General features: G+C 39.4%; 1 protein-coding gene across 4 annotated transcripts in view; it reads right to left on the bottom strand.

The window, feature by feature from the left end:
• Window positions 1-21665, bottom strand: part of LOC128990872 (piwi-like protein Ago3) — a 67915-nt gene that overhangs the window by 36680 nt on the left and 9570 nt on the right. For all 4 annotated transcript variants that reach the window (XM_054413498.1, XM_054413497.1, XM_054413500.1 and 1 more), the window contains exons 4-8: window positions 19302-19463; window positions 18447-18645; window positions 17721-17920; window positions 15423-15536; window positions 2043-2211 (exon numbers count right to left, since the gene is read on the bottom strand). In XM_054413498.1, coding sequence (XP_054269473.1) covers window positions 2043-2211; window positions 15423-15536; window positions 17721-17920; window positions 18447-18645; window positions 19302-19463 — 844 coding nt within the window. The remainder of the gene's footprint in view (window positions 1-2042; window positions 2212-15422; window positions 15537-17720; window positions 17921-18446; window positions 18646-19301; window positions 19464-21665) is intronic.

The raw sequence follows: 21665 nt of genomic DNA on the forward strand, positions 1-21665 counted from the left end.
TTTTTTATGTCATCAAGTTTACTGAGATGATTTGGCATATCTTTAGTATAGCAAATAAATAATAAAGTTCCTAGTATAGAATCTTGTGACACCCCATGTTTAATTGTTCGGGAATTTGATTCATATTTTACAATTTGATTGCCTTCCGTTTTTATTATTTAGGGTATCTAGTTTATTTCCATTTTAAAATTTAAGACTAATTCCAGATTTTTCAAGGCTGGTTTTTTTTCAACAATTATGTGTTTATACCAAAATGTATCGATTCTCAATACCTATCCCAATTATTATAATTTACCAAATAATTTGGTTATACTACACCAACCCCTGTCTGTATGTCGTAAAAAGGAATTATTAAGATAATTGGGTGTTTTTGAAGTAAAGAATAAAATGCAGCAATGAAAAACTTTAACTAGCCAATTTGGTTTTTTCTGGATCATGAAAATCTTCCACAACCGTGTAGACATCATCATTGACTACGGAAACATCATTGTCGTCGTCCACGATCGCGGCAAAATCATGAACATTTCCGGCAGCCGTGTAGATATCATCGTCGTCTCTCTGTCACGGAAACGTCTTCGTCGCTTCCCGCAGTCTTGGAAACGTCATCGTCAGCGATCAGGACAAAATCATGAACATTTCTCGCGGCCGTGTGGACATCATCACTGACTCCCGCAGTCACCGAAACCTATTCCTCGTCATCCGCGATTGCGGAAAAATAATGAAAATCTTCTGTGGCTGTGGGAGATCATCATGAATGCCTCGGCCACGGAAACGTCATCGTCGTCGTCCGCGGCAAAATCATGAACATTTACCATGGCCATACGTAGACATCGGTCTCCCGTGGTCACAGAAACATCATTGTCGTCTCCCACATCACAGAAACGTCACTGTCATCTCCCGTGGTCTTGGAAACGTCATCGTCGTCGTCCACAATCGGGGAATAATCATAGCATCTCCTGCAGTAACGGAAAATTCTTCATCGTCGGTTACAATCGCGGTCTTATATTCAACATCTCCTGCGGCCGTGTAGACATCATCATTGTCTCCTGCGGTCACGGATATGATCTTCATCTAGAGCAATCACGGCAAAATCATGAATATCAAGATAAAGACTAAATTCCGACTTTTCAAGACCATTTTGAAATTCAATACTAAATCCAGACTTTCCCGTTTTTCCTGACTACTAGACACCCTGGTTATTTCAACATATTGAGACAAGGGCGGTCCTAGACCTATAATTTGGGGGGGGGGGGAAGGTCACCGGAGGATCTGGGGGTATGGAATATCGCCCAGAAAAGGGGGGGGGGGTCTGGGGGTCCTCTCCCAGAAAGAGTTTGAAAATTACGTGCTTAAATGAGCAATTTTGAGATATACAAAATTAAATTGACCTAGCTTAATGTGTACAAGCTTTCCAGTTTTTCAAAGTTCAAGAAATAAAAAAAAAATTAAACATGTAATGTGAAGTAGGCCTATGTCCATTATTATTAAAACTTGTTCCCGATATGGAAAACGATCCCGAGTTTAAGGTTAAGACTTTGTATTCATTCCTACCGTTTACTACAAGTGTAGTCTATAAACTACAGTGAACCTGATTAAACAAATTTTCAACGCAAATTGAACACCTTCGATACCGCTGGTATAAACGGTTTTGGGAATCAGAATAGGCCTAAAACTAGTTTTATTTGAACAATAATGAATTTCACCATTTACTATACACATAATAGACTTCCCATGTAATGTAAAAATTCTAAGCCAAAAAACGTGGTGCAATCCGTTGAGATGGTACCAACTAATGACAATATTCTGTGTTAAATGATGAATCAATCAGCTGTTTGCTATGATACTGCATTGGTTTTGATTAACCCAATACACTAGCAAACTGATGAGATGGTCCTGAACTTCCTATATTTTTCTTGGCTTCAAATTTTTATATCACTCACATGGGAAGTCTATTCTGGGTATAGTCAACGATTTCACTGTCCTTATCCGAGTCAGTTTTCCAACGTGAACTATAAAGAGTGAAATTAAACAACTTCACTTACCTCAGTACCATCAGCACAAGTAAATGTACTTGTGGGATTCAGAGAGAAATCAATATCATCAATACGGTATATCTTGATGGGCTTACGAGTCATTACAGACTGTCCAATCAGCTGTTTCTGCACAACCTCCTTCCATTGGTTACCACCAGTTTGATGGATTATATCATCCCTGCAATTTGAAAATATCATTAAAATCTATAAACGGTATCACCTATCTGATACATACTTTCTCCCATTAGCTTATCAATAACCTTTATCATGGGTAAGCTATGGGGGTAACTATGATATTTTAGGTTAAAAGGCAAAAATCAAAAAAGTTGCAATAACTTCTAAACTGTAATCGTTACAGCTATGAGAGATTGCACTAATTACAAGGACCAGCATAACAAATTAATTTTGATCATAACTGTGAAAATGCATCAAAATTCTGATTTGATTTGATGCATCGAATCGCAATTTGATTCAGTGGTGGTCAAAAACCGGTTTGATTCATGGCGGAATCAGTATCTATATACGAAAAAGCCTGCTGAAACTCAATACAATGCCCGCAATACATGTAAATATGTAATATATTTGCATGTAAATATTGGTTTAATTGTTTTATATTTTTTGTTATGACTTTAACATTGCAAACGATGAAAGTTTTGTTACGTGTAAGCAGTGTGAGACATTATTTACTACTATAAACATAGCCAAAACAAGTCACTCCAAAACCATGCTAAAAATAACACAAGTCTGAACAATTGTTACTTGATACTTAAATAGTAAGACTGATGTTTCAGACTGATAAATTTTGTATTTTTCAAAGTTAAATATCTTAACTGATATCACAATGTTTCCAATGCAGGTTAAAATGTCCAACGTGCATTTACTTTTATGTATAAGAAACAGAGCGTATGTATGGGGTGCACAGAAGGAGCCTCCCCGAAGATTGTGACCATTACACGCTAAGAACGACATCACAATCGGGCACACCCCGGGCAACGCTGACATCTCAGCGGCAAATCCTTCTACAACCGGAAGCAATCGGGTGGCAAGGTGGGAGGCCACGTTGACTAACCCTCCCATACCAGCTAGGGAGGAACTGGCTCCTGGTGGAGGCCTGCATTACACGGTGTGGAAGACCCTAAATCGAATCAGGGTCGAGGTACCAAAATGCAAGACAAACATGCAGAAATGGGGTCTCTTACCAGATGCATGTGGTGCTGTTCAGGATCCTGGCCATCTGCTTATCTGCCTACGCCTAGACCAGTCTTGCACATTAGATGATCTTTTACAAGCGCATGTCAAAGCCATATCGGTAGCTAGTTTTTGGAAAAACAAAGTCTGATTTTCGGACACGGAAAGTAAGTAAGTACCTTAATGTATGAAAAAGGAAATCCCGTCTTGAAATTTTATGAGAAATTAAAAATCCTGTCTCGTCTCGAACTAAAAATACAATCTCGTCCATCCCTGCATCTTATATTTAGTTTTGAAACTGATAAAAAAGATGATCTTTGCCATTACTTCATCATAACCTCTAGTTTTTCATTATTGTCTGTTGAATGTGATCAGCTGGCAACTACACTGTAGTACTGAATGCATTTATATGTTTTAACCCCTTCGCTTAAAGCGACGGCGATTCGCCGTCGTGTTCCCGCGAGCCATTGTGTGAAGCGACGGCGAATCGCCGTCCGCCATTAAAACCAATATTTGCCGAGTTAGTTTCCAAAAAATCCAACAGATCGCATATGCTTCTTGTTCTGCAAGCTTCAGGCTTTCATTTGGTTGTATTTTCGTCGTCCACAGCCTGCCCAATCGGCAAAAACAATCAATTGAAAATTACGATTTACCAGCTGACGTTGGGAACGTTGTCTTGGCAGCTGTCTGCCTTGTTTGTTTATGTTTACATCGTCATTTCACAAAGACAACAGTATTTATATCATGTTGAATTCTATTTTTCGTTTGCAAATAGTTGTTTTATAAAATAAATAAGATGAGTAACTTTTTATTTGTTGATGAGTGTGGAAGGGAATTGGACGAAAGTGAAATTGCTAAACTTATTGAATGTGACAGTGACTCAGACAGTGATTGTTATTTATTTGAAGAAAGGCTTGAGAGTGATGATGAATTGGAAATAAACAATGAACACTGAGCCGTGACTATTTCCACCGGGCGAATGTCACGACTCATGATCAATGGTTCAAGTGTTTTTTTTTATAGTAGGCTAGTTCAGTGTTTCGTTGTCACTCCACGGCCCCCCGAACAAGGCTGTGGGTTTTGTTCTTTTTACTCTTTTTCCGCCAGCAACTCATAGGTTGTGTGGCGTTGCTCGACTCCGGGTCGGCTCATTTTGGTTATCCGATTTCATCTTAAAGTTTGTGGCATGGTTTTTATGTTAATTGCCCCTATTTGGTTCAAGAGGAGACAAACGTCGACCATGGATTAAATTTATCGCGCCACGCGCGCCTTTTGGGTGAGTTTTGCACATTTTTTCTAAGGTTAGGTTTTTGCACATGGTTGCACTAGGTCTGGAACCTAGTCTTGGGGTCGTGGAAGACTTTTGATAGTTAGTTTCCCTGTTCTCTGTGGTTTTGTATAATTCAGGGCTTTGCCCGAAATGCTAGGCCTAGAATTGACTGAGAAATGTTTGTTGGAAGGCCGCTATTTGAGAGAAACTGCCAAGTCAGTTTTGGGTCCTTCTGACTGTTTTGTGGTAGGCCTAGGCTTACAATTTTGCTCAGTAAATGTAATTGTCTTAGGCTACTACTCTGGTAGTCTTTTGTTTCTGTGTCCCGTACAATTTTTAGTGTTGTTTTGTCTTGTAAAATGTTCAGTTTGTGTTACCCAGTCAAGTAAGGTTAAAGTCTTTTATTTTGCTTTGTCCTTGCCAAACTAGTTAAATTAAGTTGAATTAACTGCTCTTAAAGCTCCCCTGAAAGTTTGAGTCATTTTACTCAAGTTTTAAGAAAGTTACAGTAACTTTTAGTTTGGCAACTTTTCATTCAGGTTTGAACTGGGTAACCAATAGGCCAACTGGTTTCAGCCTTTGAGTTAAGGTTTGGGATGGTCTGGAGAAGCTGCTGGAACATTCCCCCCAGCTTTTAAGACCTTTCCGAACAAATTCGGATCACAACTTTTGGAGAAATTAGCAAAAATACATGAGTCGTTGCGTTAGGCCTAAAATTTTTGTATGGAACGTTTTTTGTCAATTTTAAAGTATTTCTCTGTGTTTAAGTGTCAATTGTTCTCTGTTAACTTGTTCTTCTGGCCACTTTGGACCAGACAATTTAAATATTTTCTCTCTATTGGTGAAATTTACCACTGTCACATACCTGTCTGGCCTGCTGACGGTTTTACCGCAAATATTAATGTTACCATTCTTGTACTGTTTAACCTGTTAATTGTTATGTTTAAAATATTGTTATTGTTTAAAATGTTTTATATTGTTAAAGAGCTGTTAAAGAGAGATAAACCTTTTAAAAATTTATAATTTTTTTGAAAATATTATGTTAGGCCTAATCTGTGGATTTTTGGAAGTCAGTGAAAAACAAAACAAATGTGTGACAGTGAACCTTGCCGTAATGAACTTAGACTGTGACTACTGTGTTTTCTGGGTTTGTTACTCAGGGCCCGTGAGGAGGACTAAGATGGACATGTTCTACCACAGCAGAGGGGAAGTTCGCAACACCCTGGCTGCTTCTTGAATTATGGCCCCCTCTCCGCCCTGCTGCATCTCCCCTCCGGTGCTGTCCGCCCGAAAGTAGTGACATTCTACACCGCCCTACCGCAAGTTACCATTGTTGCTGTTGTTGTTATGTTTTATAGTTTTATTCTACAAAAGGAAGAGACTATTTACAGTATTAGTTGTCATAGGCCTACAAAGTTATATTTATTGTTATCTGTTTAAAATTTTATTTTCAGTGAATTAGCCTATTTTGAATTTTTTTAAATTAATGTTGTAAGTGAGTAGGTCAGAGTGGTATCAAAATTTTTTAAAGTTTTATTGAGAGTATTTAATTCATGTATTATTGTTAATTATTGTTGTGTTATTCTTTTAAAATGGTTAATTACAGCTCGTTTCTCTCAAATGGCGTGTTGTTCTTGAGCCTCCATCCATGGTTCTCATTTTGTTAAGTAAAGTTTTGTGAGCCGCTCCTCGGGCCTGCGCATGGATCACGCTTCCTTTTCGTTAGTCTGGGTGCAGGCACGAGGGCATGGTTCATCTGGTAGCAGAGCGTGGTTAGTGGGTTGCGTCCTGGGTGCCTTGTCGTGAAACTTGGTTTCACGACTCGGATACTTAGAGATGCGATCGCTGTCCGCGTTCTGTTTTTTGTTTTGTTTTGAAGAGCCGTGGATGGATTGGTTTCTTGGAAATGTTCTGGCCTGGCAGTTTTGGAAAAAGGTCTTGTTGTTGTTGTGGTGGGGCGTAAACACATTTTATTAGGAGCTCGCCCTTTGGCCGAGGCACCGGGTGGAATCGGTGGTAATGACTTGCATCCTTCGGGAGCAAGAATGTCAAAAGCATGGTCATGTGTCAAAAAAAAAAAAAAAAAAAAAAGGTTTGTGTGTACACCCCATCACACAAGTGTTAGGTGTTGTCTAGTGTATGTATCGGTGTATGTTTGTGTGTGTGTACGTTCGTGGGTCATTTGTTGTTGTTTTTTCTTGCGGTACTTGCGGTATGAATGGGCAGGTTCTTCTTTTGGGCCCCATCAGGTGCGCAGGCATCAACGTCCAGAAGCCTTAGGAATTAAATTTCTGTGTTTGTTTTGTGAAAAAATTTTGTTGTCTATTTTGAGTCAAGTGCTGGTTGAGACTCGGTATGGCGTCAATTGTGCCGGAATATTTGAGGAAGCCGGAGCTGGTGTACGAGGTGCGGTCCCGGGGGGAGACTCCTGGAACTGATGTACGCACTTTGCGTACACAGTTCAGACAAATTGCTAGCATGCCTCAAGCTTGGGTTGAGTCGCTCAGTTTGGATGAGGAACTGGAGGCATGTAAAGAGAGGATGGAAGAGCTAAGTGGGGAAATTGATAGTTGGAGTAGTTTGCCTATGGGCTCAGCTAAGGGTTCGGCTATCACACAGCTGACGCACTGGCGTAAGCGTCTGCTCTTGGTTTCAGGGCAACCTGAAATCCAAGATGAGGACAAGAGCTGGGTGGAAGCCAGAATTCTTGAGCTGGAAGGAATTTTGGAGAGTATTAAGGCAGGAAAGTCTGTCAAAGAGAAAGTCGAAATTTTTGAAGACAACCGTTCTTTGGAAATTTCAAACGAAGTGCCAAAGTCTGTTGTTGAAGTTGTGGCTCCAGTGGGTACCCCCCAGGCTCCGCCTACGCCAAGTACACTGCTCCAGTTGCCTGCAAATGTTCAAATGTCAAATGCAAATGTCACACCGTCCCCCTCTCACACGTCCACCTTGGCTGCGGCTACGCTGAATGTCCAGTCCCCATCTCCCTTTCCTTCTCAAGTTCATAGTTCCCCTTCCATCTCTAACTCCTTTGGCAAACTTCCCCATCCCCTTGCCTCTGTCCTGAGTGGTTTCCGGCCGGTGGACGGGTTAGATGTGAATGGTCTTTGTTTTTTTCTGGAGAGTGTTTTGCGCATGCGTGAATACCCTGGCATGTCAGACGCAACTTTGATGGAACTCATTGCTCCATACTGTCTGAAACCGTTGGGGGACAGATTGCTTGATTGCTTGCGCAGAGGCGTCAGTTTTGATGTTTTTCATAAAGAAGTTTTGGAGCTTTTCATGCCCCGTCGGGTCATGGAGAAGCTGAAAGTTGAGAGAGTTTTTCGTCCTCAGCAGCCAGCCGAGTCTCTCAGCCAGTACGTGGGGGACATTCGCACGGTGGAAAGGGTCTTGCGTTTGGGGATCAGTGAGCTTGAGCTCATTGACATTGTGCTTCAGGGGTTGAAGCCTGAGGAACGCTCCCGTCTGGTTTTTGCGCCACGACCTGCATCTTTTGCGGATCTGGACAGACTCTCCATCCTTTCGAGATCCGTCCAGGACGCTGATTTTCAGAGAGACCAAGCGGCGGGGCATCTTCCCCTAGCTGGTCATCATGCTGTCGTAGCACCCGTGGGGTTGGGTCCTGAACCGCCGCAGTGGCAGAGGCAACCTGTCGTTTGTTTTGGTTGTGGGCAACCAGGTCACATTCGGCGGCATTGCCGTCAAGGTGGAAATTTTGGACGTGGTCCAAAAAACTAGTTTGCTCACAGGAGGAAAAATTGCCCAATCCTTCCTGTGAGGTTGTTGGTGATAATGTAAAGGGCAATAATTTGAAAGTTTTTTCAAGTAAGTCAAAGTCTAAGTTAAAGTCAGTTAATGTTTCTGTTGCCTCCCCTTCTGGGAGTGTTGTGCCTGTGACCGAGCCTCTGCTGCGGGGGATTGCGGGCCTTGCTTCCATGGGCGTGAAAGCGGCGCGCTCAACTTGCCCACGTCTCAACATCTTCATAGGTTCCACGGTGCAGAAGGCCCTAGTGGATTCTGGGTCAGCCCGTTGCCTCATTTCCTTGTCCCTTTTTGAAAAACTTGAATCGTCTGGGCTTATCAAGCAAGTTGAGCGAAAAACCCCTATCTGCTGGACTGCGTCAAATTCACCCCTTCCCATCATCTATGAAGCCCGTTTCAAGTTCAAAATTGAACATTTTTCTTGGGTTTGGAGTTTTTGGGTGGCTAAGGACCTTTGTTTCCCTGTCATTTTGGGAGCGGATTTTATCAAGCACACTGGCCTAATTTTGGATTTAGGCAGAGGTCAGTGTTTTTTCCGATTTGCGAGGCGGGTATTAATATCTTTTGCTGATGAAATTGGTGGTGGTGCTGCGGTAGTCGAGCCTGAGATACCCAGCAAGCCAACAATTGATCCGTTAGGGCATCTGACTACTTGCGAGGCTGAAGCCATCAGAACCTTGTGTTCTCGTTTCCCAGATGTGCTGACGCCAAAGCTTGGAGTCACTAACCTGTTAGAGTACGAGATTCGTCTAACAGATACCCGTCCCGTTCGCTCTCACCCATACAAATTAGCTCCACCCAAAATGGAAACTCTCAGAAAAATCATTGACGAACTTCTGGAAAATGGTGTCATTGAACCTTCCCGTTCGAGCTACGCTAGTCCAGCTTTTCTCGTCCCAAAACCCAATGGCAAGTCCCGAATGGTTTTGGACTATCGCAAATTGAATGCGCAAATTGAAATCGACTCTGTGCCTCTCCCCGATTTGCATTCTGCGTTTGATTGGTTCGGTAAGGCCAAGTATTTTTCTGTTTTTGATCTGAATCCGGCCTATCATCAGATTCCTTTGAAACCTGAGTCTCGACCTCTCACTGCTTTCTGCGTTCCGTGGAATTTGTATCAGTTCACAAGAGTTCCGATGGGTCTTGCTGTGGGGGCCCAGACTCTCACCAGACTCCTTGATTCCATCTTTCATGATGTCAAGTTCAAGTTTGTGTTCAATTACCTCGACGATCTCTTGGTGTACAGTGAGAGCTTCGAAGATCACCTGATTCATCTTGAAGAAGTCATGAGTAGATTGAATAGGGCTGGCCTTACCGTGAATCCTGACAAGGTTAGTTTTGCAAAGCCGGAAATTTCGTTCCTTGGTCATCTTATCTCTCATAGAGGCGTCTGCATCGACCCCGCTAGAACCCAGGCTATCAGGGAGTTTCCTCCTCCCAGAGATGTCAAGGGTATTGCTAGGTTCATCGGCATGGTAGGTTTTTACCGACGCTTCATACCCAATGTTGCTGAATTGGCGGCTCCTCTCAATGAGCTTCGGAAGAAGGGCGCCAAGTTTGTCTGGGGTGAAGCGCAGCAGACGTCTTTTGATCTTCTCAAGGAGGCTATCATGCAGCCCCCTGTTTTGGCAATGCCGGATTTCAATCAAAACTTTGTCTTGCAAACAGATGCTTCCTCCGTCGCAATTGCGGCTGTGTTGTCACAAGAGGTGGATGGTGTTAGGCAGCCAATTGCGTACGCCTCACGCACTTTGAGTCCCTGCGAAAAGAAAAGCTCTTCTGTGTATGAACTCGAGTGTTTGGCTGTCGTGTTTGGAGTCAATAAATTCAGACGCTTTTTGGAGCACAAAGAGTTTTTATTGGAAACCGACAACCAGGCACTCTCGTGGCTTCTCGCACATCCACGCCAGCTTGGGAAAATTGGTCGTTGGGTTGTCCAAATATCGTCCCTTAAGTTCCAAGTGCAACACGTTCGAGGCACTCAGAATGTGATTGCGGACACACTATCTAGGATGTACCATTCACCCGACGATCCTCCTTCTGACCAAGAGCAACCGGGTTGTGCCGTGCTCTTGGAGTTTCCACTCGCCTTTTCTGATTTCATTCCCCATCAGCTGAAGGATCCTGAGCTGGCAAAGATCATTGGTGAGCTTCAAAATGGGGGAGCCCACCCCCCATATTTTCTGTCCCAGGGTGCCCTTTGCTGTCGTGCTCGGCAGCGAGGTAAACCTAAAGTTGTGCTGCCTAGTCTTCTAATCCCTATGGTCTTTGAGTATTTTCATTCTTCTCCTGTGGGTGGGCATCTAGGTATCCACAAGACCATTGCGAAGGTTAGGGAAATGTTCATCTGGAAGGGTATGGATCGGGATCTTGCTGCTAGGGTGCGTTCTTGTCAAACGTGCTCACTGAGCAAGCCCGCTCAAAACTCTAAGTTTGGTTTGTTGTCATCTGAGGTGGCGGAAAGACCTTTGGAGAAGGTTTTCATTGACTATGTAGGGCCTCTCCCGCGTAGCAAGTCAGGAAATAAGTTCCTACTTGTTTGTGTGGATGCCTTCTCCAAGTTTTGTTGGCTTTTCCCCTTAAGGAATGCCACTGCACAGCTCACCGTGCAGGTACTTCGAACTCACCTCTTCCAACATTTTGGAATACCCGCCACCATTGTTTCCGACAACGGAACACAGTTTGTTTCCCATCTGTTCAAAAGAATGTGCTTTGGGCACGGAATCCGCCATGTGACTACTTCCCCTTACTATCCACAGCCTTCTCATGCTGAAAGGTTCAATCGCAATCTTCGTTCCGCTCTCATAGCTTTCCATGCTGACAAGCAGACCACCTGGGATCAGGAACTCCCTTGGCTTCAGTTTGCTTTCAATACTGCTCACCATGAGAGTCACAAGGCGGTCCCTTTCGAGCTGTTTCTAGGCTATCCGCCTAACAACCCGTTAGCGAATGTGTGGGGAATTGGCGACCTTCTGCCACCTCCTGGTGCGGCTGATGTCAAGGCAACTTGGCAAGCGGCCAGGAGAAACTTGATCAGAGCTAGGGAATTGGTCCGGAGGAAGCACAATCGTGGTAGAGTAGACAACCCTTTCCAGGTGGGGGATTTGGTGTTTTGTAAAGCTCATCCAGCCAGTTCGGCTGTGGACAAGAGAGCTGCAAAGTTGTGTCATCGGTGGTCAGGTCCCCACCGCATCCTGAGGTTTTTGACGCCTGTCACGGCGGAGCTTGGAGATCCGCGGACTGGAAAAGTGTTCCGGAGGGCGCACATTTCTCATCTCAAGCCCTTCCGCGGAACTCTTCCGTAGGCAATTTTCCTTCCTCTTGTGTCTGGGTGGGAAGTGCACTGGGCCAGAGAACCTGATCACTTCTCCTGTCCCCTGTGTTCTGCGAAGGAATTTCCCTCACAAAATTTTCCAGCTCTGGCCAGAGCAAACCCTGGGGGTGAGTTTTCCCCTCAGTTTGGAAGTCCCTTGGCGTTCCCCACCACAGACACTTGAGTTGTCTTTCAGGTCAATCTCTTTTCAGGAAGTGGGGGAGAGGCTTGTTTGTTTGTCCCTTTTGGAGAGGAGTGTCCTCTTTTGGGGAGGGAGGTTGAGCCGTGACTATTTCCACCGGGCGAATGTCACGACTCATGATCAATGGTTCAAGTGTTTTTTTTTATAGTAGGCTAGTTCAGTGTTTCGTTGTCACTCCACGGCCCCCCGAACAAGGCTGTGGGTTTTGTTCTTTTTACTCTTTTTCCGCCAGCAACTCATAGGTTGTGTGGCGTTGCTCGACTCCGGGTCGGCTCATTTTGGTTATCCGATTTCATCTTAAAGTTTGTGGCATGGTAAGTGAAGCATGCAATAGTATAAGTATTGCTGACTGTGAACCTCAAGATTTAGCTGATAATGGTGTGACAGAGCATGCTAGCCCTAGACCTGTTATAAATAGTGATTGTTTGCATGACCTGCATGTTAGGCCTAAGCCTGTAAATAATGATTGTTTGCATGACCAGCCCTCCTGTAGTTATGCCCGACCTATGTCCCCTCAAAATGTGCCTCATAGGCCTAGTCCTGTGTCCTATGAACAGCAAAGTTCTGATGATGAAAACCCTGTTGGATTTATGGAAAAAATTTACCGAGGTAGGGTAATTGCACCTGCACTATCTCCTACACCCAGTGAGGAGGCTGAAGCTGATGACCCTAGTTTTATTGAAACCATTCCTTGTCAAGTACCTGAGTATAGTAGAGGTGCAACTATTGGTAGATCAAGGGAAAGGGGAAGACAAAGAGGTAGGCCTAAAGGAAAAAATCCTAGTTTAGTGCTACATAAGCCTACTAAACGGTCTAAGGGCCAACCTAAAACAGCTAAGAAAAAGAAAAAAACAAGGTTGGAAATGGACCAAAACCATAGAAGACAATAGTATTTTCAAAATACCTTTTACAGGCTGTCCTGGTGTCAGGGCAAGCTTAGCAAGAAATTTAGGTCCTTCTCCATCTGAAGTTGAAGTATTCAACGCGTTTGTCGAGGATGATTTTTGGCAACATGTTGCTACAGAAACAAACAAATACGCCGAAGAGACAATTGAAAAAAATAATGCAAGTGGTAAAGATAAACAGTTACTCTCTGAATGGTTTGAAACAACTCGATGAAATGGCATGTTTTTACAGTCTATGTGTTTTGATGTCACTTGTGAAGAAAAGGACCATTCAATCGTATTGGGCCCCTACTGCTACTACTGAGACTCCGTTTTTTTCGAAAAGTTATGCCTTTTCGTAGGTTTTTGCTCTTATCAACAATGTTCCACATTTGTGATAGTAAAAATAAGTCTCAGAATGACAAACTGTGGAAACTGAGGTATGTCATTGATTACATGAATCAAAAGTTTTCACGGTTATATTTGGCCGATGAAAACATTGCAGTAGATGAAAGCTTGATGAAATTTCGTGGGAGGTTGGGGTATGTGCAATTCAACCCCAAGAAAAGAGCCAGGTTCGGAATCAAATTTTACAAATGTTGTGAGTCAAGCAGTGGATACTGTACAAAATTTAAAATATACACCGGTGCTGAAGTGAAACAAGGCGAAACAGTGGAAGAAGGGGGTGGAGACACTGCTGAGGATGATAAACTTTTGGTGAGCGAGGCCATAGTCATGGAAATGGTCAAGGAATGTTCCGGTAATGGTCATACCCTCACAATTGACAACTAGTATTCCTCACCTCTCCTCTACTATAGATTGAAACATATTGGTTTCAATGTGATTGGGACGGTAAACTCTTGGAGGACAAATATGCCTGACAGTTTAAAAAGTGGAAAACTTGAGGTCGGTGATTATGAAGCTGCGTTTAGCCATGACATGATGGCCCTTAGATGGCAAGACAAGAAAGAAGTGTGTCTCTTGTCTACTTTCCACAGTAAGGGAGACAAAAAAAAACAACTGGAAAGAGAGACAGAGTCAGCGGTGAGGTGATTACCAAGCCTGAACCCATCCTCTATTACAACAGCTCGATGGGCGGTATCGACCGAGAAGACCAACAGCTCGCTTCTTTTCCTACGATGAGGAGATATGCTAAAGGGTATAAGAAGATTTTTTTTTTATATTTTGGACATAGCTCTCTTCAACTCTTATGTTGTTTTTAAAAAAATCACCCAGAAGAAGATAGGATTTGCGGAATTCAAAAGTAAATTTACGGAGCAAGTGTTCCAGACCAGACAACTACCGGCCTACAAACGAAGAGGGCAGCCATCAACATCTGAAACCCCTCTACGGCTTCAAGCAGCTTCTTGGGGTCATTTCCCAAGACAAATCCCACCTAATGAAGTAAAGCAAAACCCATCAAGACGCTGTAAAGTTTGTAGTGCACAAGGGAAGCGTAGTGACAGTCGGTGGGAGTGCGAAATGTGCTTTGTTGCGCTTCACCTACCCGAATTTTTCAAGACATATCATACTAAGTTGAACTTTGCTTGATATCTTTTTGAGTCTACAACATGTCAATCAGTATTTTAAGGCAGAACAGTAAGATATTTTTAACTTTTATAGTCAAAAATTAAAAAAAAGGCAAAAATAAATTTTTTTTTACAATTTTTGTTTTGTATTATATGGTATAAAAAAATTATAAAAATACTTTTAACCAATAAAATGTTTGTTTTTTTTTATCTAAATTCAATTCTGATTAGAAAAATAACAGTATTTGATATACAAATACAAAATTCTGAGTGCAGGTAAAAATATTGTAAATTGTGTAAAATTACACAGAAATAATTCATTTTTTTGGCCCGGTTAGGTGTAAAAATAAGTTTAAGCGAAGGGGTTAAAAAAATTTCAAAACAACCACAAATTGTGTTTCTTGGAAATAATTTACCAGTTGCTCAAAATTATATTGTCAAATTGTTGTTTCAAACATGCTTATTCCTAAAGATTCTTAACCCGATTTTAAAACCACTTTATCATGGCTATTCAGAGTATCTCAGATTAAAATAGGCAAAGACATCTGAACTGTGTTTCTTAGCACACTTTCTTTCTTAGGAGTAAGAGGTTGCGGTACAGTAATTGTAAGAAAACCAGGAATTTAGGATACAATCCATTTTCATAGTAAAGTTAATGTATTAAAATATAAAAGAATTGTTTGAATACAATTCTAAGAAAAAAAAACTGGTAGCCAAATATTGTACCATACCGACTTTAAACTTCTGTACTGGATATAAATTACAATGCAGATAATTTTTATACAACGCTTAAATTTGCTGTTGAAATATGTTTTATGAATATTTTATAGATAAAATATAAACCCAAAACTAAACAGGCCTATATCAGTATTTTATTTACTTTTAATGTATTGTTTATATTTATAATTTTACTACTTCTAAGTTCTAACCTGGATCAAAACAGTGTTTTGTTCTAAAACAAGTTTTAAAAAAAACCAGAGATGACTCACATGACAGGCTCAAGTCTTAACGTGAACGATCCGAAATCCCGCAATCGAAACTTACCTAGCCTGGTATACTAACGCACCGACTAAATCAACCGGGCTTACCCCTGGCCAGTTGAACTCGTAATTTTGAAGGGGTCGCAGCAGTGACCGAGACTGACTGATCTGGATCCGAAACTCCAGTATCTACAAGAATGTAAAGTTGGATGATTCTGTTTGAAAATCCCACATCTTCAATCAAGAAATTATACTCACATCAATTTAAGTACAGTTTGAGTTCGGAGCACTTTATGTGATGTGTTGCAGTTCAGCATCACCCCACCTTCAAAAGCATCAACAGCAGTAACATAGCCTGGCCATATTTCCAATCTGAAATTCAAGTATTTACATTAGGGAATGTATATATAAATTTACTGTATACCTTTATATTAATTTATACAGATGGTGTTTTTGGCCTCTAGGGACCTCAAAACAAAAAAGTAAATCGGCCCCGGGTCCAGGTCTTACTATGAGTACTACAGTAATAGCTTATTCCCTATATGGGAAATTCGCTAAAATGAATTTAACCCTCTTCGGACGGGCCTGTAGTATGTAAACAGACAGGAAAATTATTATATTTGGATAGAAACTAAAAACTATTTTTTCCTATCTACAATTTATAGAATGTTTAAAATAGTTTACCTATGCAGCACTTTTGCCTAAAATATTTTTTTTAAATCCTTTTTTCCCATTTTTTTGTTACATTAAAAAATGTTAAATTTCTTATTCTAATATAAAAACATTCCATGTACATTGGTTAAAGATATAGTTGAACAAAAATACGTTTTTTACTGGAACCCTAACTTCAGCTGTCTCTAGTAGACATTTCTGAATATCGGTACGACTAATCATAGTCATTTTAAACTTAATTGAGGTATAATTAATAATTAATATACATAGTCTGTGTGAAATTTTGAAAAGTAGGGCACTCTTGACATTGTGGATTGCTAAATTCTTCCACTGACACACAGAGTTTGTAAAAGCGAGTCGAGCGCTCGTACCGCCCAGTGAATGCTGGAATCTCGTAATGAACAAGTTCCACGCAAAACACACTTACTATTGTCTGATAGTGGTCTTCGGACCTATCTATCACTGGAGAGACTAAATCAAGTCGAAACAACAGAGCACACCTCTATCCTTAAAGGTGGATAGTTGTATTCAACTTAGCGCAGTCTCAATCAATTTCGAGTCCTCAAACCACACACGATACATGGATCGTACACACCCGAAACGGTACGTGTGACAATTCCGATGCTCGGAGAGGTAGGGATTTGGTTTTGAAACTTGAAAGATACATTTCACAGAGACTATGTATATTAATTATACCTCAATTAAGTTTAAAATGACTTTGATTAGGGTCATACCAAAATTCAGAAATGTCTACTAGAGACAGCTGAAGTTAGGTTCCAGATTCCAGGAATCAGCAAGCGATGACAGATTTCAGTCATCCAAAGGCACTGGACGTGAAAACAAACAAACATAAAAATTGATGAGTCCGTCCACAATAATCGAAGAACAATAAAGATTTTTTTATCAAGATTTTTTTCAAACGAGATAAAAAATAAAAAATATAAACACCTGCAGAAATTCAATGCAATGTGCAATACAGGAGCGCGTTGTAGTTCTGTTTCTTTTTCTAAGGCGTCCTTATTTGATTAATTCTTTACATGCAAATATTACTTTAATTATTTTATTTTATTTTTTTGTTTTGACATCACAAATGATGAGAAGTTTTGTTAAATGAAAGCAGTGTGAGGCACGTTTTACTACTACTAGGTATGGATTAATACATACACACAAATCTCATCAAAATCGGACCACAGGAATAGCTTTGTACACATCCACACATCCAGACATTATTGAAAATGCCTGCCTATGATAAGAATTTAAATTTTCCATAATCTTGCGACAGATGATTTGAATGTTTATATAATCAGTTGTCGGTTTTGCTTTTTCAATTTTGTAAATATTAATGAAAAATACATTTACTTGTTCCATCATTAAAATTTGTTTTTACATTTTAAAAACAATTTAAACTTTGATTTTCCCTAAACTACCCCCACTCTGCAAATAATTCAAGACACACACACACACACACACAGACAGGCAGACAACACTTTGAAAACCCATTTTTATTTTAGATTCAAGGGGACCCTAAACGGATATATTCATTCAAAACTGAAACTCGACAATTTTTGTCAAAATCAATCCTTTTTCCATATACTATGCTATAGGAGAAAGTATAAATTTTTACTCTTAATTCGAAAATTATTTATTTTTGTCCCAATAAATTGAACTTTTGGTGGTTATTTATTTGCTTGACCCACCAATTTTGAATTACTGCATCAATATTCTACTGTATTAATTTAACGATTTAAAACATGTTTACAATTGGTTTAAATTTCTTTCAGGATTATCCGACTGTGATAAGACCACCTGAAATTTAGGTTGGATAACTAGGACTCTACTGAAGTTACTTGTTGAAACCATATATTTTAACTAATCTATACTCACTGATGCTGGGGAATAGCCTGAACTCCATCGGGACTGAAATATTCTCTCCCAATCCTCTGGAGCTTTAACTCTCTTTGGATGTTATTGAAGAGAACATTATAAAAATGTAAACATTCTCTCATTGATCGCTCTCTTCTATAGATGAATGTTATTTTGTGTTCTTCTTTGGTTACTGGATGGATGCTGGTTACTGATTCGACCTAAAAAAGTTAAATTTATTTATAAGACATATTTCCTGCTTATCTGGTAGGTTTTTCTGCAAGTTTTCTATACAGTCTAACCTTGATATAGCGAACCTTGATAATACAAATTCCTTGATCCCAGCTAGTATAAGTCACTTCAATATAACAAAGGATAGGGTCCTTGTAAGCTGTCCTTTGGACCCGAAGACGGATACACATGGAGAATGATTGGTTTTTATGGAATGTGGTACGAGATAGTGGAATATGTAGGTTACAGAGTACTTAGTCAGATAACAAGCATAAGATTTGAACTCAGCATTTGTCATGGTTACCAATCCATGACTATCACTATCAATCACAGGCTTGTTGTAGGCCAATGTTTATCGGCTAATACAAAAACAGAATGAGAAAAATATTGTCCCTCCCACCTCCCTTAAAGGCAGCCAAAGTTTTTACTACAGTTAGACTAAATCTAGACTAAATACTTTTTTCTTGTTTACAGCGCCCCTATCCTTATAGTACTTTACCAATAGTTAAGAATTACCTCTAATTTATGAGGCAGGTACATTGTGACGCCATCAAAAGTTCGTCTTTTGCCGCTCAGTATGTCCTTGTGTTGAACAAAGAGCATTTGTTCAAGCTGACCTCTGTCATCCACAGCTGGAGAAAATCTCACTTCGTATTCGTAAATGCCTCTTCCTGGCTTCAGATACAGGGGAATATAGTTGGCTGTAGCATTAACCCTGCAAAAAATTCAATTTAATGCAGGCTTTTAATTAAGAAACTAACAGATATAATGTGAGGCTACACACATAATATTAGTCTACTGATTTGTTAAATTATTAGTTAAACCTTATTTAGCTCTCTAGCGATTCATATACAACTAGTAAAGGTAGGTAAAAATGACATCATTATTTAACACCACTAACCACAGCAGTGATACACTTAATCAAAAAGTAAGATCAATGGAATATCAAATATCAGAAATAGGGCTGAAAAATAACAACATAGTAAAGAAGCTAAGCATTTTACAAAAATACAACATTTTGAAACCATATACTGCTTAAACTGACATCTGAACCACCAGTTAAAGAAACACTCATATAGCTAATAAGCAAAAACCATTAATTATATATATGATAGGCAAGGGGCATTCAAGACATAAATTCTACTTTAATCACTTTACTACTTGCCTACTCTACACAGGCTACTATTCGCAGTAGCCTTTGTTTTACATTAAAATATGTGCTAGAAATGTTGTAAACTGTGATGTTATCTGTGGCCATTTCAGAAAGTTTAATGTTCAAATAAACAGATTTAATTTCAGTTAACATTTTTAGAACAATTTCTTTATTGAAAACACCGTCCCAAATAGTTTGAAGGGTTTGTTTGTACTCACTCTCTCCCATCTTTCCCTCTCATTATGACAGGTGGTGTGTCAATGTCCACCCTCTTCATCTGTCGGGTTATGTCCGCCACCTCAGCCACAGGTTGTGGTTGTACTGCTGGCGAGGGGGCAGCAGCAGTGGAGGGAGTAGGCGTGGCTGGACTAGCTCTGGCACTAAAATTATTATCAAAATGAATCTCCAGTGAACTAGATTTGTTTAAAACAAACACCCAAACACTTTTAAAATACTATAGACTTTTTACAAATCTTGTGCATGATTTTAAAATGGTCATCTACAAATGTGCAACTTTCTTCTTTGTATGTATGGGTCTTTATATTAGGATCCTACTGGTTGTAGCCTTGTACAAGTAACATGGTCTACAACTTGAAATTACATTTAGAAGAAGTATTTAACTTTATGTTGTTTCTTGTCTCAGGATTACTGTCTTTAGAAGTATTTAAGTTAGAATTCATTCCCTACTACTAGAATGTCAACTATTAATAAATAATAATGTTACCTTCTACCGTTCCAAGTTTAGTGTAGGCCATAGATTAGTCATATTGATAATGATAATGATAATTTATTTGCACATAACATACAAATTTGTGAAAATCACATGTACAGGTGCTTTGTCTTGATTTCTTAAAAATTGTTTGTCAGTCCTTAATTATTCTAAGTCATGTTTCGTCAACATGGGGACATCATGAAGGTGATCCCCTATAAATAAAAACGAAATATTGCTTCGTCTTCAATATTTAACACAAAAGGCCGGCCGCCCCTTTGTGTTTTGCAAAAAAAGAAAGGTTTCAATGTAAAAGCGATAATAAATTTCCCGTTGTTGGCACACTTATTAATGCATTTTTTTCCAAGAAAGACATAGTACAATATGAGTGCATTCTATTAAAATTGTATTTATAGGTTTTAAGAAATACATTTATTTTGTGGTTGAGGCAAGAATGAGTATGAATGAATGAATAGCCTAAATTAATCCCCGTATGCATTGCTGTTCTTGACAAAGTTCAATTAAAATGTATTCAGTTTAAATTGGGTTTTTTTAGGTTTCTTCTAATTTCTATGAACTTATTAATATATATATCGATAAGAATAATAAAGAACTATATTTAATGTTATATATTATGAAACGCTTTTCCTTTGACAGTTTGCGGAATGCTGCACCACTTAACCATTTTAGTTTTCACTCATTATTATTATTTTCTTCATGCATATTTACAAAACTAAAATGACTAAAATAATAAAACAATCAAAAGTGGTTACAAAAATAGTTTTTTCATCCAAATTAAATAAATAGGGTCTGTTATTAATACGTTTTAGATTAAATAAACATATATATTTGTTCTACAAACACAAAAATAATTTATGACTGCGTTTAACACGTCCCCTATATCATTGGGAAAAAGTTATAAGATAGGCCTATTTTATATTTGTGATTTAATTATGAGTACTTTAATAAAGAATTTTAAAAATGGATAACATCTTTAGCAATGTCTTATTTACAAACCAACATTTTTGCAGGCTTTTTGCTAAAATAACTTTGAAGGATTAAACGAATAGATAGGCCCTTTATTTATTTTATTTTTAGGGTTGTACTCAAAACACAATTTTACCTAAATAGATTCCACGAATATAAGTAGTTATTTGTTATACTGTAGGGGTGGGCGAGTAGTGATTTTTCAATTCGAGTCGAGTCGAGTCGAGTATTTGAGTAAAAACTCGAGTATCGAGTCGAGTCGAGTAGTTGCGCGTTAAGTAGGCCTAGGCCCAGGGTTTATGCTGCGGTAGTATTTTTAGCATCTTGCTATTCACAACTTAAAAATGCTAAGTTTACATTGTTTTGCAGGCTAGGCCTATGGCAAATTTTCTACAAATAAAATTGAAAGATGTAATGTTCAAACAAATGTAATATTAGCCTACTGGAATTTTTTGTTTTAAATGTTTAAGTTATTGAATAATATGTTTTCTACAGTTAGGCCTAACTTAGTTTTTGTCTTTGCAGAGAGTTTTTGCTGAAAAAAATTTCATCCTAGCCTAAACCCTGCCTAGGCCTAAATAGGTAGTTTAAGTACTTATACCAAATTTTCTAAGTTATATGGTTACTAATTATTATTACCTCCTACCTTAGGCCTAATAAAAAATTTGGCCTAGACTACTTGTTGGCTGCAGCATTAAATTATTTAGGCCTACACATCACTTGTTATTGTGTGTTTTATTTTTTCTTGCCTTTAATTCCTCCTCACTAACATGATAATCAACCTAACTAACTAACTTAATAAGGTACCTAACTTTAAGAATAATTTCAATTCAAATAAGAAACAGAATTTATAAAAATAAATTTATTTATTTAACAGAAAACTTAT

This window comes from Macrosteles quadrilineatus, unplaced genomic scaffold (genome assembly GCF_028750875.1).
Source record: "Macrosteles quadrilineatus isolate MER2022 unplaced genomic scaffold, UCM_ALF_1.0 Scaffold_3__2_contigs__length_128488019, whole genome shotgun sequence".
Taxonomy (NCBI): domain Eukaryota; kingdom Metazoa; phylum Arthropoda; class Insecta; order Hemiptera; family Cicadellidae; genus Macrosteles; species Macrosteles quadrilineatus.